At 28.5% G+C, this 17,266-nt stretch overlaps 1 protein-coding gene across 3 annotated transcripts in view; it reads right to left on the minus strand.

Moving 5' to 3' along the window:
* The window catches only part of LOC123302400 (homeotic protein antennapedia-like), a 45,356-nt gene extending 28,416 nt beyond the window's left edge, over positions 1 to 16,940 (minus strand). For 2 of the 3 annotated variants that reach the window (XM_044885343.1, XM_044885327.1), the window contains exon 1: positions 15,925 to 16,940. In XM_044885343.1, coding sequence (XP_044741278.1) covers positions 15,925 to 16,738 — 814 coding nt within the window. In that variant the 5' untranslated portion in view covers positions 16,739 to 16,940. Of the gene's footprint in view, positions 1 to 369; positions 373 to 15,924 lie in introns of all 3 variants that reach the window. The other variant, XM_044885335.1, reaches the window with a different exon arrangement.
* Positions 16,941 to 17,266: the final 326 nt, after the last annotated feature.

Below are 17,266 nucleotides of genomic sequence, written 5' to 3' on the forward strand. Positions count from 1 at the left end.
CTTACAAAACCGCAGTTTTTTTTTTTGACAATTTAAAAGCTACATTATCCCATAATATTTTGACTAATTGCGAATAATTCCAAAAATCCATGCTGTGTTTATTCCTACAATAAAAACAATCCAAGAAATATGCATTATGATTCAAATGTCTATAAAGTAAGCAATTAGTTGTTTCAAAAATAATATCTTTCATTATATTATTTAAAGAGTTAAAAGAGATAATAAATATAAAAAACAAAACACCATTTTGACTAACTACTTAATAAAAAAAATTAAAATGAAATCGATACTTAGCCCGGGCTCCGGATTTTCGAAAAATGGGCAGCATTTTTCACGTGTTTGTAGTTTTGAACAGAAAGAATCGCTTACCTTCTGGACATTTTCGAACATGGAACAAATTAAAAATAAAAAAATGTTAATAAAATGCGTTTATTAGTTTGTTAAATAAAACAAAATATTAGAATAACTAAAAATACATGATTTTGATCATTTTGGTCATAATCGGTCAATTTTATTTGAAAATCCAAGAAATTCCTTCAAATAAAAGCTTAATTTTAAAAACATCAAAGAAATAGAAGACCGATTATGACCAAACGGTGACCAATTAGAGTTATTTTCAAAACAAATCGCGCAAAATTTATTTCATTCAAATATTGCCACTAAACTACTATGAAAATTGGATTCTGAATTTTACGAAAACAATTATAAGTGAAATAAGTTTATAGAAACATTTTTTATAAAAACAATTGGTTTCCATTAGGAACCATAGAATAGGATCAAACCAAATTTGTTAACGGAAGCCTTCAAGTCATATAACAAGATTGCGTGTTAGAAGCCTTTACACAGTTATTCGAGAGATAGTTCTTCTTTAGAAGAGCTCGAAATAATCCAAAATGATCAAATTTATTTTCAATATCTATGAAAGTTTTTATTCCTTGAATCCTTAATGATTGTACAAAAGTTTCAATTCCCTAAATGAATTATTATGGTTATTACATTTTTACATTATATTTATTGAACATCGAACTTCCCAAATAGATATTATCCAGAATAATATGGATGACCTCACTCAAACATCTCATTTGATAATATAAAAATAGACAATGTATAATCAAATAAAAATAAAAAATCTGATCTAAAACCTCGAACAAGACCTCTATATAGAAGAAAAATATAAATCACTTTAATTTTGTTTAATAATAGATACATTCAAGTTTTAAGCTATTCTTGAAACTTCTTAATATTTGTGACATTACTTAGAAAAATGAGTGCATTAAGTGATCTTGTTATAATTTCGGAGCAATAAAATTTATGTCTCAAGTGAAGTTGTTGAAAAATGTTTAATTTTGATGTCAGCGGGTTTGACCGTATTGATATGAGAAACTAATATATTTATTGAAGATTTATAATTTTGAGATTGACTTCGATATTGCACCCTGTTGTCGCCCTACTAGCTCGGTTGGTTGAGGCGTAACCAATTCCGTCCACAGTATGCTTAAATAACAGCGGAAAGATGGTAAAATAAATATATGGTATCACAATGGGCCCTATAACCTAAGTATGTGCTTCGTGGACCGCCAATATAACATAGCCTAACCTCGATATTGCTAACCTCGATCAGTAGTCGGTCTTTTGGGCACAACTAAACTAGCTAGACTCCAAACAATATTGTATACATAGATGTAAAAATCGTTAAACAAATTGTGAAGTTTTTTGATAGAAATAAATTTTTTTATAAATATTTAATACATATCCTGATTAAATAATGACAAAGATATATTACATTTTATGATATGAAGAATAATATCTCTTTTGTGTTAATTGATGTTTTTTTTTTTGTATGTTCATATATGCATCATATTCTGAATGAACAGAGAATACCCCCATCATCAACGTTTTCAATTCCTCCTGACAGACTTGGTTGGCTTATAATATTATAAAGATAAAGTATTGTACCTTGGAAACAATGACCTTTGAATCCCACTTCAAATTCCCAAAAAATATTGCTGGCAATAAGGAAGACTAAATTTACTTACTTCAAGGCAAGCATCCGAAAGAATAGTTGCCCATGTACTTTTGTTTTCGAGTTGGAATATAATTTTATATATCACTGATTCTTCTTAGTGGGTCATTTGTTAAGCCATATTCAAATTTTAAAGCTAGGTAATACAATATTCAGTAACTTATGAAAATACAGCATCGGTACTTAAAGTGAATTTGGGCCTGTGTTTTTGCATACTCTGAGTCAATGAAATGATTATGATTATGGACTTTTCTGCACCCTCAGAGAATAAGCCGTCAAAATAAAAAAGTAGGTACCCTGAGTTAATGAAATTAAAAATAAACTTATAGGGTTTTCAAGGTCTAAATCACAAATTTCTTTTGGTGTTAGTCCCTAGGGTGAATTGTAGAAAAGATAAAGAAATAGAAAGTGATCCCAAGTACAATCAGTTGATGCAAGGTTCATTTGAGAGTGATTCTTGGTACATTAAGGTCTTGTATAACATATTAATAAAATACAATCATACAATACAATTGTTGCGTTGACAATTTGATGGTATTTGGAAAATCACCAGTGACGTCATGCAATTAATATGGCTGCCACAGGCAGGTTGAAGTCTTAAAAGCGCAGCATTGATCTATGGGATGACTAGACTAGCAAAGGAGCGATTATTTTTTATTAGCAGTCCTATTTTAAACGTATTCCCATTGCTGTATTTTTTCAAAATATGTCTGCTAAAAACGTATAGATTGTGATTCATGGTACAATACTCTCGCATATTATCCACTGAGAGATGATTATTATTATGGTGGACTTGCTATTGCTGTACATATAGTGATGCGTGTTATCAAAAGCCGGGGCTGAAGAAATAAACACAATAAACTATAATTTATCAATGTCATATGCTTGATTATTGCTCACTCAGTGATATCTTCTTTGTTAGGTTTCTGACCTCTTTTTTGTACTAGTGTGTATATTTATACGTATACATAGTAACATTTTGTGTTACAAAAAAATTATTCTTTTTTTTATTTTAGTTTTGAAAAAGGTATAACAGGAATAAAATACCTTTTCGAATGAAGAAGGTAAAAAGTGTACAGTTGTGTTTTTTTTTTGTTTTCAACAAAATGGTTTCTCTAAAAAAAGCCCTATTATTTATAAAAATCTTTTTAGTGTTGATTATAAAATGGGATTTGTTCGTCAGTTTGGGAAAAATTTCGCTGGTTCTTATCATTAATAAAAGGTGACAAGAAAACAAAGATTTGTACTCAATTATGGTTGGTATGGTTAGCGTGGCTTGAGGAGCTTTTTTACAGTCAAATTTTTTCTCAATCCCCGTTTGTTTAGGTGTATTGGATTAATAAATTTAAACTAGATAAGATAAAACTAGTGCTAAGAGTAAAATTTTCACTGTGACCAACCTGGTCTATTATTCAATTTTTTTTTATGGGCTAATTCCAGATTGAAATTTCTTTTTTTAAATTGAGTGATATTGCTCCAAAAAAAGTGAAATAGGAGACTGTTCTCGTAAGAAGTATTTTAGATAAACCTTCCTCTCTATTTCAATCACATATTTAAATTAAAACTATGTTTATTCTTTTAGTATTCAATATCTTGCACTAAATTGAACACAAATAATCATAAATATTAAACAAGCAAAGCGTAACTTATGACAGAGATAAAACAAACTTTTTGCTACGTGATTAAGAAAATTGAAAAACACAAATGTTGTTACTCAAAATAGCATGCGAAAAAAAACTTTATAAAATAAAAAAAATTGGAAAATTTGAATTTATTATGGCCTAATCAGACCCAACAATAGCCAATATTTAATCTCCTCGTTCCAGCGATGACAAAAACTATACAAAAATTGCTAGAAATTGTAGATTTGAACCAAAATTTTAATTGCTTACTAATAAAAATGTGACTGTCTTGTGATTAAATAGCTTTTATATTACAATATTTCGAAAAATTATTAAAAAGAAGGAAAAAAAGGTTGGCGTCAATTTCTTAGAAAAGAAAACCGTTGTAATAAAACAAACATTTCACTTTCAGTTCAAAAATCAAAATTAATTTATATAAAAACCAATTTATCTAAATAAATAATATATAAAGCAATCCATATAGGCAACCAGAAATCCAAACACACCAACATATACCTACACAGCAGCCAAAGAAAAAAAAATCGTTTATATCGAATGTAATATTTTTCTGTCAATTTCAGAAACATTTCTAGTATATTATTTTTCAATATGGTGTATGTTTTGGTTTTGTATTCGGGTTAAAAAAATACCTATAGGTATTATACGATAAAAAGGAGAAAAAAAAATACGAGTAAAATAAACGAGGAGGCAATCATTTCATTCTGGCATCGATTAAGTGCGTCATTTTAAGCGTAGGTAGGTTATAGGTATATAACAGTTAGTGTTTGGTTACATTTAAGGTTATATTCAGGTTTGTTTTACCATTTTTCGATACATTCTAATTTTATGAATTCGAATTTTTCTATCGTGAATGAAATTTTTTGCAGGACAAAAACTTTTATATTGTACTTTGTCTGTTTTAAGTATCTTTTGTTTTTTACAGAATGGTAAAAGAATTGTGTGCACTTTATATCAATCAAATAAAGTGTGGGACCTCTAACACTACCCTGAAGTACACCGGAGAGTTGTTCTTGAATTTTTACCTAGATATGTCTGCCTTTGAGGAAATAATTTTGAAAACAAAGTAAAACGTTTTAAAACAAAGTACATTATTTGAATTTATAAGGCAAACTAGGATGGCATACTTTATCAAATGCTTTGTTGAGATCTAGAAATGAAACTTTAAAGCCCAGGGCGTTCAGAAAACGATTCAATTTTTCGATTGTGTATTGAGCACGAAAGAGTCGAGCACAAATAACTCACTTGGTGAAGTTAAAATTGACATTTTTCACATATTTCAAGCAAATGTTATAATTTTAACTTCAAAAACCTTTCTAAATCCAGTGATAAGCCTTAAAACGACAAAAACAGACCTTTCATTTTCTACATATGCGTTGTTTCTTATATTATTTATACGCAGTTTTTCTTTTACTCTTTATGAAACCTCACAAGGGACAACTTAAAAATGAGAGAAAGTATAGAAGCGAATAAGGAGAAAACGCATATACATAATACCTAAAGAAAAACCAATGTACAATACATTGGAAAAAAGAAAATGTAGTGTTGTATATTATGGTAGACTGAGCAATGAAATTCACAAACATACGCAACAAAAAATGTATCGCGCCAGAGCTGCGATCACCAAATGAATTCTATTTTCGGTTAAAAAAAAATTTATCATAAGTTCAGAAATTGAAAAAATTAAATATCGTCTGTAAGCTCATAAGCTCATTGTTTGGGCGAACAAATTTTCAGATAAAAAATGGTGATAAAATTACAGTTTCAAACTTATTATGGATAAGATAAGTAGGCAAGAATTCCGTAAATCCTGGGAAAATTTTCACTTCCCGTTTTTATACTCTCCAATTTTGATCATTACTGACCGAGGTCGTTTATATAACCAAGAGGTTGCATCTTCGTCATGAAATTTTGACTGGTCATTTTCCTCTGCTAAAGTTGCTGTAACAAAACGATAGCTCTCATTTTACTTGAAAAGGAAATCCGCTCGAAAATCATTCATTTTTTTCTTTTACTCTCACATTTTCTTTATGTACTCATATATGTATGTGTGGTATATTTATTTTGTATAATGCGTATTTTATTATATTTCACCACCAGATGTCAGGTTATTGATAATGTGATTTTTTATAAATAAAACAAACATTTTTTATCTGAACGAACATTTCAGTTTTTCTTTTTTAACTTTCTTGTATTTACTTTACTTCGTATTTCATTTTAAAAAGTGAATGAAAATAATAATGTAATACCTTTACTCTCTCTCTATTTATTAATTCTGTAATATTTTTCTCAGTCAGGTTTTTGAGCGGTCATTAATCAAAAATCGTAAATCAATTTTTTATTACGCATTAATAAATAAAGCTTTCTTAACAAACAAAATGTTTTTGAAAGTTTGTTTTTAGAATGTGTTTTCTGGAGTTTTTGTAAAGTTTAAACATTTTCCTAGGCTTTTCCTAGGGAAGGGCGATGATCTTCAAAATTGGTTCAGTTTGGAAAAGGCTTTAAGGAAACCGGTAATTTAATGGAAATGTGTTCTTAGATATATTTCTAGTGCGAGTTTAAGGTTCCGTACTCGAAAAATTTGTCGAGGGATTTTTAAATTTTGTAAATTTCACTTGTCTGGCGTTAATTATTCGTAGAATGAGTTTCGAGAGCTTATCATATTCAAAAAACAGCTTCGCCAAAGAAAAAATTTATTATTTTATATGCATTTAATAAACTTTAGGAGAAAATCTTAAATAAAAACGGAAAACTTGCTTTTCTAACTTGAAATGAAACTTACAACAGAAAAAATTGGATTTCCTGAAGAAAAAATATTTCTTTAAGAAAGAATAAAGGATGCAACTAAGAAAATTTATATGTCGTTGTCTTAATTCCATGAATGGAATCGGTAGGACAATCTCTCTTTATTCCCATCTCACAAGGAAGTATTTTTCATGTCTTTCTATGGATTGATGTTAATTTAAAAAACGTTAAAATGCTGTTTTGAAGTGATATTTTTAATAGTTTGCAATTTATACAATGCATACGAATTGTATGTAAACAATTTAATAATAAGTTATATTTTTTATAACTATCAATATTGTCATTTTTTCCTTCTATAATTCGATTCGAAGTGTTGATAAACAAAATAACTATACAATATTAACAATTGCAATGTAGATTTTCACCTTATTAATTGATTGAAAACGGAATTGTAACGGAATCCTTATCAACTATTTTATATTATATAGTTATTAAATAATAATGAAATGAATGAACTGAGTAGATATAGAATGGAATGGAACCTTTAAGTAATATTATGTTTTATTACAGGTTTTGGCTTACAACTTTATTATTTAAAAAGATTATATATATAATGTATTATAAACAATAAAATACATTGTTATAATAATAATAATAATAATAATACTGTTGTAATATTATTGTTGTAACCTTGGCCAGAAAGTGGCTCATAAATTCTGAATCAACAAGTAGCCCATATAATACCAATGTATACACATTTATACATACATACATGCATACACTATGAAAGAGACACGAAGTGTATATATATTCTATATACATGCGGTACCAAGTATATACATATGTAGCTGTAGGTAGGTAGGTAGGAAGGTAGGTATTACACGTATTCATGTTAAGCGTATATAAAAGCTGTGCAAGTCACACATATTCTAATACACTATATTTTATTTTATTACAAGGAGAGACATGTATATGGAGGAATATTGTCTACGATAATGAGAATGCTGTTATTTAACTCTTATACTGTTTCAAGTAAGTGAAGATGGTTTTCGTTAAAGATACAAATATGTACTTTTAGACTTTTGACTAAACTGAATTCCAAACAATAATTAAATAAGTGCAAATATAGTTCAAAACAAATTGACCGAGGTTGGAAGGAAGATTATAGACATAGGTACTGTTTTCACTCACCAAAACACTAAAAAGGCAAAAAAAAGAATGAGAGGTGTCGTGTGCACCCGATATGAACTATATTCCTTTCGTACCTTGCATAAATGTAGCGGTTTCTTTTTTATTTACAAGATATTTTTCAGAAAATTTAAGGTATTAATTACCTTTGTTTGATTCGTTAAAGAATTTAATTTTATAGCTACTCTTAGTATTTACTGTATGAAATAATTGTAGTATGAGTTTAAAAAAGGCATACTTTTAATGTAGTAGTCCGTCCACCCAATATGTGAGTACATTACGTTTGGTTTGATCAGGATATTTATTATGACATAACATAAAAAATGCATTGAACTTCCTTTAAATAGTGAATCTGTTTTCTTTAACTTCTGATAACTTTCACAATTCAATTTTTAAAATGATAAAACATAAAATTTTGGCAAAAAATACAAATTTGACAAATACATATTTTTGCATTTACTCAAGATTCATGGCAACCTGAATCGATTGAAAAAGTTTCCTAGGTTACCTAGTCGCATTTTGTTGCCTGTTGCAACTCCCAACCAGGAAACAAACATCGTTCGATAAGGAACATAGTTCCAATAAATACCAAGGAAATATATAGTCGACATTAGAACAGAATTAGTTATCAAGGAAAACAACCAATAAATCCAAAACTGTCTCAATATTTCCTAGAGCCATTTCTCTTACGTTTCTGCAGCAAAGTTTTCGAAATGTACTCCAAAAGGTGAGTTTAAAATGTACTCCAAAATCATAAACGTTTCAACAGACCTTAATGAGTTTTCAATTTAGGGAACTGTTGCTAATCTTATGTTTAAGGAATTTTCTAGTAATATACATATTTCCAGAAAATTCTTAATATAAAACAGAGATGTCTAGTGGGTTAAAAAAAATATTTAAATGTTTATAGTCGTGGTTAATTTAAGTGAACCATTCTGAATTTAAATAAATTGCAAGTTTATAGAATGTATTTATTATAGCATTATTATTATTAAGTATATAATTTGCATGCAGCATATTTTTGAATGGATGAATTGAATCATTTAATAAATACAGAGAGATTCTAGATAATCGATAATAGTTTTGTGGTTCACATTACTTTATTGATTTTATTCGCCTTTATCTTCGCCTAAACCATTTTACAATATGGTGAAGGCGAAGATAAGTGCTTATCATGATACCTGAAATTTATAATTTAAACAGAATATTTGTTACTTAGTTACCACAATTTTTTGGCAGAAAGTAAGGAAAAATGCCTCATTTTTTGTAAAATTATCGAATAGAATGCATACTTTTTGTAACGTATTTATATTAGAAAAGTAAAAATTTTAATAATTAGATGATTGGTACATTCGAATTTTTATTGATTTTCTTATCGAAATCGAAACTAAATAAAGCTATAGTTTTTTGAGGTTAATCTTTTTTTTTTTTTAAAGAGGTTATTTTTTTTTAAGTGGATTTATATAAAAATGTGTATAATTATATTATTGTAACAGTGCGAACAGGGAAAGATCGTCTGAGTCAACCTGTATATATTATAAGCATATAGGTATAGTTATTATTGCAATAGATTTTCATATTTAAAGTTTGTTACTTGCATTTAAACTGTATTTAATGGTTCTGATATATTAATATGTTTTATATTCATATATTATTTATTATATTTGCAACAATAATAATAATATTGTTATAATATTTAACTACTTAGTGGTTTATATTTATTTATTCATAGAAACAGGTACTTATGATTGCATATAACAAACAACATATACATATAACATTTATTTAAAAGTGTTATTTTATTTTATTTATATTCATTTAAAAATATTATCGTTTTTGTACAACTATTTTATATATTATAAATGTATTGCAATTGATCAATTTATTTCAAGTTTATTGATTTTAAAGTACAAAAATGTTCGATGCTTTTGATTAAAATATTATTATATATTATAGGTAAAGGTTAGGTTAAGCTTTATAGTTTCAACGATACTAAAGTTCCTGGTTTATATTGAATTTATTCAAACGTTTCAAGATTGTTTACTTTCCTGGTTATTATAACATTCTTAAAATTTACGATACTTTTAAATCGAAATATGAGTTTAATAGAATTATAAAACCAATTAAAAAAGGTTTCACTAACGATGTATTTAATCGCGTACGAATCCTTGATAAAAAGAAATAAAATAAGATTTATTATTATTTTTGTTATTTTTATTTAAAAGAATGATTGATCTACAGTCAGTAATTTCAATAATAATTTCAAAATTTACCCCCAAGATAATAAAAATTTTTAAATCTATTTTTAATAATAAATAATTATTGTTTTTATTCAAAAAAAAATCCGATACACTAATATATATTTCATTATTTTTTGAATAAATTATTTTACTATTATTACACGATAGAATATTATAAATTCCGATGAGATAATTTAAAAAAATGTATGCATAATTAACACTTCATTAAAAAATAAAAATAAAAGTTACTATATTATGTATGATACACACAAAATAAAAAAAAACAGTCATTATTAATACTTTTAAAGTGACTTAAATTGTAAACAATGTCATTATTTTTATTATGATTATACATATACAATTTTTGTTAATATTACACCAGGAGCTAGACCTGTTAAATTTTGATCACAAGAACAATTGCATACAGTAGTACGCTAATTTTTTAATTATCGGCTAAAATCGTATATAAAGGCTGATATTCCAGAGAAATTCGCAAAATCAATCAAAATTTTCTTGTCCTTTCCTTGTTAGTATACAAATTTGACGAAATTTTTCGAGATATCTTGAAAACAACATCGAAATAACAGCTTTTTGTAAGGGTTTTAAGCGAGAATTTTTAAATGAAGCTGATTTTTCAATATTTAGAATCAAAGTTGTCCTATTATAGTAAATTTTATCAAATTGTGGTGTTCTGATTTTCCCATCGTTTCCACCATATTTGATATATATATACATATTTTAGTCTTATATTAAAAATTTTAATAAAAAATACTTTTTAAGGGACAAGCTTTTATTGTTCTAAAAAGTAGAAAATAATTTTATCTATGAGTTACTTATACTCGACTATATCTAAAAGCTTGAAGCGCTTAATATCAAGAATGAATTGAAAATAATTAGGCATGTGGAGTAGATGAGGCCTTCCGATTCATTTTCAACATTTTAAATTGAGTGCCTCACGCTTGTTCAAATTGTTAAAAATTCAAACCCCTTTAACGATTGCGCGAGTAGTTTTGAGATATCAACTAAAGTCAATTTCAAAGTGATACGCGGACTCCGCACTTGTGATATGGCTCTTAGTATATCATGATTATACATACAATTTTTGTTTATATAAATGTGTTTAATAAACATACAGTGTTTATCCACTTTTAAATACACTTATTACATGCAGCTAACAGTCAATGTATTTTATTTTTATATGATGGACAACCCACGCTGTCCGCATTGCATGCTCATTATATGCGCATTTAAATAATCATATCATCATTAATGTTCATCAAATGGTTTTATAATACATTTTTATTTGCAATACACACATTGCGTTGTGCACTGATTGGAGCAATCAAGTGGGATTTATATCCACCTTAAGGTTGATCGGACAGAACACAGTTTTACAATACATTCTTAATTTTTTTTAACAGAAATATAAAATTTTAATTTGTATAATAATTATTTTAATATAGATAGCATTCAACTAGTCATGGGATTTATGTAATTATTTAATGACCAAAAATATAATAAATAATCGATTTTGGTCTTGCTGGGCGAAAATTTTCGTGAATTTGTTTTAATTAAGATATTTACAAAACTCTTCGTAAGAGGATTTTTTTTTATTTTTATGTACTGGATTAAATTTATAAAAGTAGAAGTTTTTTACTTCTTAATCTTTAGAAGGTGGAGCAACATCATCGAAAATGTATCCATTCAACATTTGCTATGCTTTTTTACACGTATCGGTTATAAATGAATAGCTTATAAAAAATTCAGAATCTTATATATAAGTACATTGCCTTAATATCCGATCAACCTTAAGGAGCCTGTAAACGATTTACAATACATCGTTAGTAGATGATGATTTGCGTCGGATGCTTAAAATAATTTTGAATTTTTTGTGTTTTATAAATGTAAATCTACCTCAAACTGGAGATGGATTTATTTCCCGATTGGCAACAAATGAAGAAAATAACTTTAAATCGGCTGGTCAGATTTTCATCAAAATCGACTCTCCATTCAAAACAATTACATTTAAATTTGTTTATTTCCATAGCGGAGTCAGAAGGCGACAGAAATGTACCTCCCCAGACAAGCACACAATATAAACTGATTATATTTATCAAATTTTTCGGGGTTAAGAATTTTCCTAGCAGGTAGACATATAAAAAAAAGTTACAAAATTTTACTTACGAACTGATAGTTTTGTAACTAGAAACTAGAAAATCGTTCACAAAAATCAAGCACGCACGGGAAAATCGATATTTTCCTTAAAAACTTCTCACGTATTACCGTAGTTACACAAGCAAAATCTAACGAATGACTAACGAAAAATTTAAATATTAAAAATAATGCAATTCTATAGTCACCATGCAATAAATTTGACATTTAGAAAATATTATGTAACAATAGAATTGAACAATATTCCATATAGGATTGACTTTTTAAATACGTAATAAATATTTCAAAAGACAATAAACACCCCCAATAAAACCAAACTGTTATTAAGTATACCTTAATAAAACTGTTCAAGGTTAAAAATTGTATACTAAAATTATTTTTGGGGTGAAAGTTTGCAAAATTACTACACAAAAACTTTAAACAATTTCAGTCGTAAATTGCAAGCTATAAAGAAATTATGTTACATGAGTTCTTATGATATATAAACGAGCTCAAATTTTTAAACAAGCAAAAGAAAATTATGTCAAAAAAGATCAGATGTATGCTTTAGTTAATTTTTCATTATCCGAAAATTTTATTAATGTGTTTTCGAGTAATTTGGGGAGTATTTTACAAAATTGGTTTTTTTTTTTAATTATCATATAATCGATTCTATTTAATTGATTAAGTAAGAACAGTAAATTTACAATAAAAACTTGGCTAAAGAAATTAATAAAATAGCTTTAACTTAAATACAAAAATTCATTTTATTTTAAAATTAGTTCATTAGATTATTTCAAAAACTGCGTTGCGTAACGAAGGTAGTTTTAAGCTAATGAAAACACTTGTTTTAAAACATTGAATTTTATTACGGTTAAAGCGTTAAAGAAGATCAAACAGATTATAATAATGGTTGTAAGGAACAATTTAAAACACCATAAAACCATTTTCAGCCCCTTTAGTAAGTATAGTAAAGTAAGTAATAATGTTTTAACATTTGACATTTTTACGACCATTTCAAATAATCCCCATAGAATAAAATTATATCGTTGTAGTACCTACTTTAGTCAACTATTTTATATGTTGGTAGAACTTATTCGTATTATATGTTGGAGCATTTTGTATTTTACAAATTGATTTTAATGTAAATTTTTAAAAGTATAGTTTCAGAAATTTGAAGTTAGTCAGTGAAATTTAATTTAAGAATAGATTTAACCAATTTTTACATAATTGTTTATACCATGTATATTATATGAAGGTATACTAAGTTTAGTCCCAAGTTTGTAACGCTTAAAAATATTGATACTATGAACAAAACTTTGGTATAGGTGTTCATAAAATCACCTAATTAGTCCATTTCCGGTTGTCTGTCTGTCTGTCTGCCATCACGATTACTCAAAAACGAAAAAAAAATATCAAGCGGAAATTTTTGTGGGGTGCTTAGGACTTAAAAAGTGAGATCGAGTTCGTAAATGAGCCACATTGGTCAATTGGGTCTGTGTCCGTAGGACCCATCCTGTAAACCATAAGAGATAAAACAAAAGTTTAAATGTAAAAAATGTTCCTTATAAAAAAATAAACAACTTTTGTTTGAAACATTTTTTCGTATACACCAACCGTGAGAGCGCAAATTGTAAAGTATGTGTTATATGGGAATATCAGATATATATGTGTGACATGTATGTATGTGTAATGTGACAAGAGTAATCAACACTGGCATGGTATTTCAACAATTAACTTAGTCAATTGTTTATTTTCACTTGTTTTTGTACAATTTTAGTATTTTGAAATTGCATCTGCTCTTGCGAATTTGATATTGTCCAAAATAATTAAAATTGCTTCAGTAAATGTGGATTAAACACCAGCATATAATCTGTAGAAAAAACTATTTGAAATATTATAGCTTTAGAATCTGAGATATCATAAATTTGATAAATTTATCATAAAATAAAATCCTCCATCAATCAATAAACTTGTTGAAAAAAAAAATAATACAAATATTGATTAATGATTTGGAATTATGATTAAATTCTCAAAATTCAATGATTATTTCTTAACATCTCAATATTATATTGAGAGAATGGTTAATATTATTTATCTTCAAAAAAAATATAAAAAAATGCACATAGCACACTAGGAGGTCCTCTTCAAAGTTTAGTCTTCTTCAAGTTTATCTATGTTACATGTATGTACGCATATACACAATATAATACCATAACTTTTTTTAAGGTATAACATTCATAGAGCCGCCTATTATTGGATATTATTATAACAGCAGTACGTACTACAGCCGACATACGCTTGAAAATGAAGAATGGCTGACATATTATTTTTTTTATGATTCGTTTGTTAGATACTATTCAATCATTTGTTCGTTCATAGTTTTTTTATATTCTATTCTTGTTATTTTTTTTAAATTATCACACTTTCTTTGATAATTTTTTTTCGAAAGATTAATGACTTTTTTGTATGATGTCAGAGCGCTTAGTCAGTGTGTGAGAAAATATTTAGATTTGTTCTTCATTAATTACTTTTTGTATTCAAATTTTGAAAATTCTATAACGTTGGTACATTTAAAAAATTGATAATTATGATTTGTACGAAATTTATCTTAAAATTCTGAATCTTAGACTGTTCTAGAAAGGTCCACTGATCGCTGGTTTTAATAAAAGCAGTGTCCTGAGAAAATTCCTTCAAATTATTCAAAATTTTCGTCCTTTATTTAAAAATAAATTGATTTTGCAGTTAGTTAAGTAACATATTTATATGTAGAAGCACTTGAAAAAGATACAATTCAGTATATCGAAAAATTTTGCAAAGTAAATTAACATGAATAAAAATTACTGCTACATGCGAAATGAATTAATTCCTTCAAATATTGGTAGCCTTCCATTGCTTTCAAATTTTCCTAAAAACTTTTGAAATCCAATTAAACTTTGAAATATCTACACGGAACCACTTGATAGAACTTGCAGAAGAATTAATAGCTTCCAAAATAAATTTTATGAGAAACTAAAAATGTTTTCGTGAATGGAACGTAATAGTTTCATATTTTTTTAAAACATTCACCATGCCCGAAGGTGCCCACAATTTATAACATTGCAGAGGCCAAGAAGAAGCATTTTATTTCCGCAAAATTATGTTCATGAACATCTACTTCGGAAATATAACTATTTTCAAAACGCGTCATCAGACTTAACCAACCAGACAGTGAATTGGATTCTGTGATTTTATTTTAGACTATCTGTAAATTTGCATGTGGCTTCCGATATGTTGCCGCAACTAAGCCTAGACAGAATGAGTTATTTCTTAGTCTTGCTTTCATATCCTGATGTCATTGATGGTGAGGGGGGGGGGGGTTGCAAAACTATGCGAAACGAAGCGAATACGGAGAAATCTAATGGATAATTAATTTATTTTTTTGGACACTTGACTGCTGATTGGACTTGGTTACTGATTTAATTGATTGATTCTAAGGCATATTTTTATGCGCTTGAAAAATTAAAAAAAAAACCGTAAATATGTTTAAACAAAAGAATTTAAAAAGAAAAATTAGAATAAAGAATTAAATAAAATGTTACAATTGATTCCTTTTGTGGAGAGCCAATAAATTATCTTAAACCAAAAATGACATGAAATAGCCAAAATCAACAAAAATAGAATAATATGCATATATATTATTATTATTAGACAACGTTGCGTAAGAAACGAAAACCTGCTGGGAATTGCTCTATTGAAAAAGATAACTAAATAGAAAAAATATTCATATTTTTGAAAAAGTAAGACCACCTAGCGATAAGATCTTTAAAGACTTCCGTGTTGTTTTTAAGAAATACGTAGGGTCACCTGTTTATTTGAAAAATTTAAATATGTAGAGTACCGAACAAAAATCTAACCTAACAAAAAATTTGAATGACAGTCTGTTGTAGATACTTACCAAATTGACTTCGCATCCATGGATATAACGGACTAGGTAATGATGCTGCTGTATTTGTTACAGGCGGAGGTTGTTGAGCACTTTGTGTCTGTGCACCCGGTGGACCTTGTCCAGCACTCACTTGATGCATATTCGCGCCCGGACCCCCCGTTGTATGTTGCTGTACACCCCCATACATCATATGCTGTTGAGTTTGTGGATGTTGTGCGGCTTGCGGATGTTGCGCGCCCGGATGATGTTGCTGCTGTTGCGCGTGTGCCGGTTGTGCATTCATATGCGGATGTTGTTGATGGTCATGTGTCATACCGTGATGACCCATTGCCGCCTGAGATCCATCTAATGGTGGGCTACCCGAGCTACCTAATACACCACTTTGTCCAACGGCAGCCGCTTGTAATTTACAACTAGCATATACTACCGGCGTTTGATGCCCATTTGGTGCGCCATTCCCGCCCATATGTATATTGGTCGGACTATCCGGTCGATATACCCCGTTATCCATTTGTTGTTGGTAATACGCGGCGTTCCTAATATCCATCCGATCATATGGTGGAAATCTTGGATATGGCATACCTTGTGGAGGTTGGCCACCCGTTGGTGGACCCCCATAATGATGGGGTGGTATACCTTGCCGACCCAATACAACCGATGGATCGCCTCCACATGAGTTTGGATCGGATTGGACACCCGTTGTACCCTGTGGAGGCACCTGCACTGCAGCCCCATAATGCTGATGTTGATGAGGATGTTCCGCGGATACGACACCTCCATTCCGTAAATCGGGCATATACGAATTTGCAAAATAAGAACTCATACTATTATCACAGTTGTTTTCACCACCACACGAGGGCTGTCCAAAATTAAAATCAACAACTTCACAATCACTTTTGAACTCAATTTTTGCTAATTTTTATTTTATTGGAATGGCTTTGAATAAAGCCAAACCAATACACAATTCAAATAGGAAAAATTTACACTAAGCTATGTAGATTAAGCTAAGTAATTTTTTTGATTACTTAAAAATATTTAATTTTTTAAATAATGCACGTTTTAATAAATGGAACGCCATTTTTTAAATTTTACAAAAAATAAATACAACATACTTTCGCGAATCACAAATTTTTTTTTAAATAAATTTTTCACAGAAAAAAGATTATAATATTAGACTGCGCTTTTTTGCACTTTGTTTTACAAAAAATTTCTTTTATACTTTGTTACACTTGAAATTTAAATTACACAAGCAGCTTAACACTTGAAATGATTGATGTAGTACAGGAGCGTTGTAGCAGCGTAGCAAAATCTGTAAAGAAACAAAGAACAAATTTTTAGTAAAAAGGTCGTT

The sequence above is a fragment of the Chrysoperla carnea genome, chromosome 1, assembly GCF_905475395.1.
Source record: "Chrysoperla carnea chromosome 1, inChrCarn1.1, whole genome shotgun sequence".
Lineage (NCBI taxonomy): Eukaryota > Metazoa > Arthropoda > Insecta > Neuroptera > Chrysopidae > Chrysoperla > Chrysoperla carnea.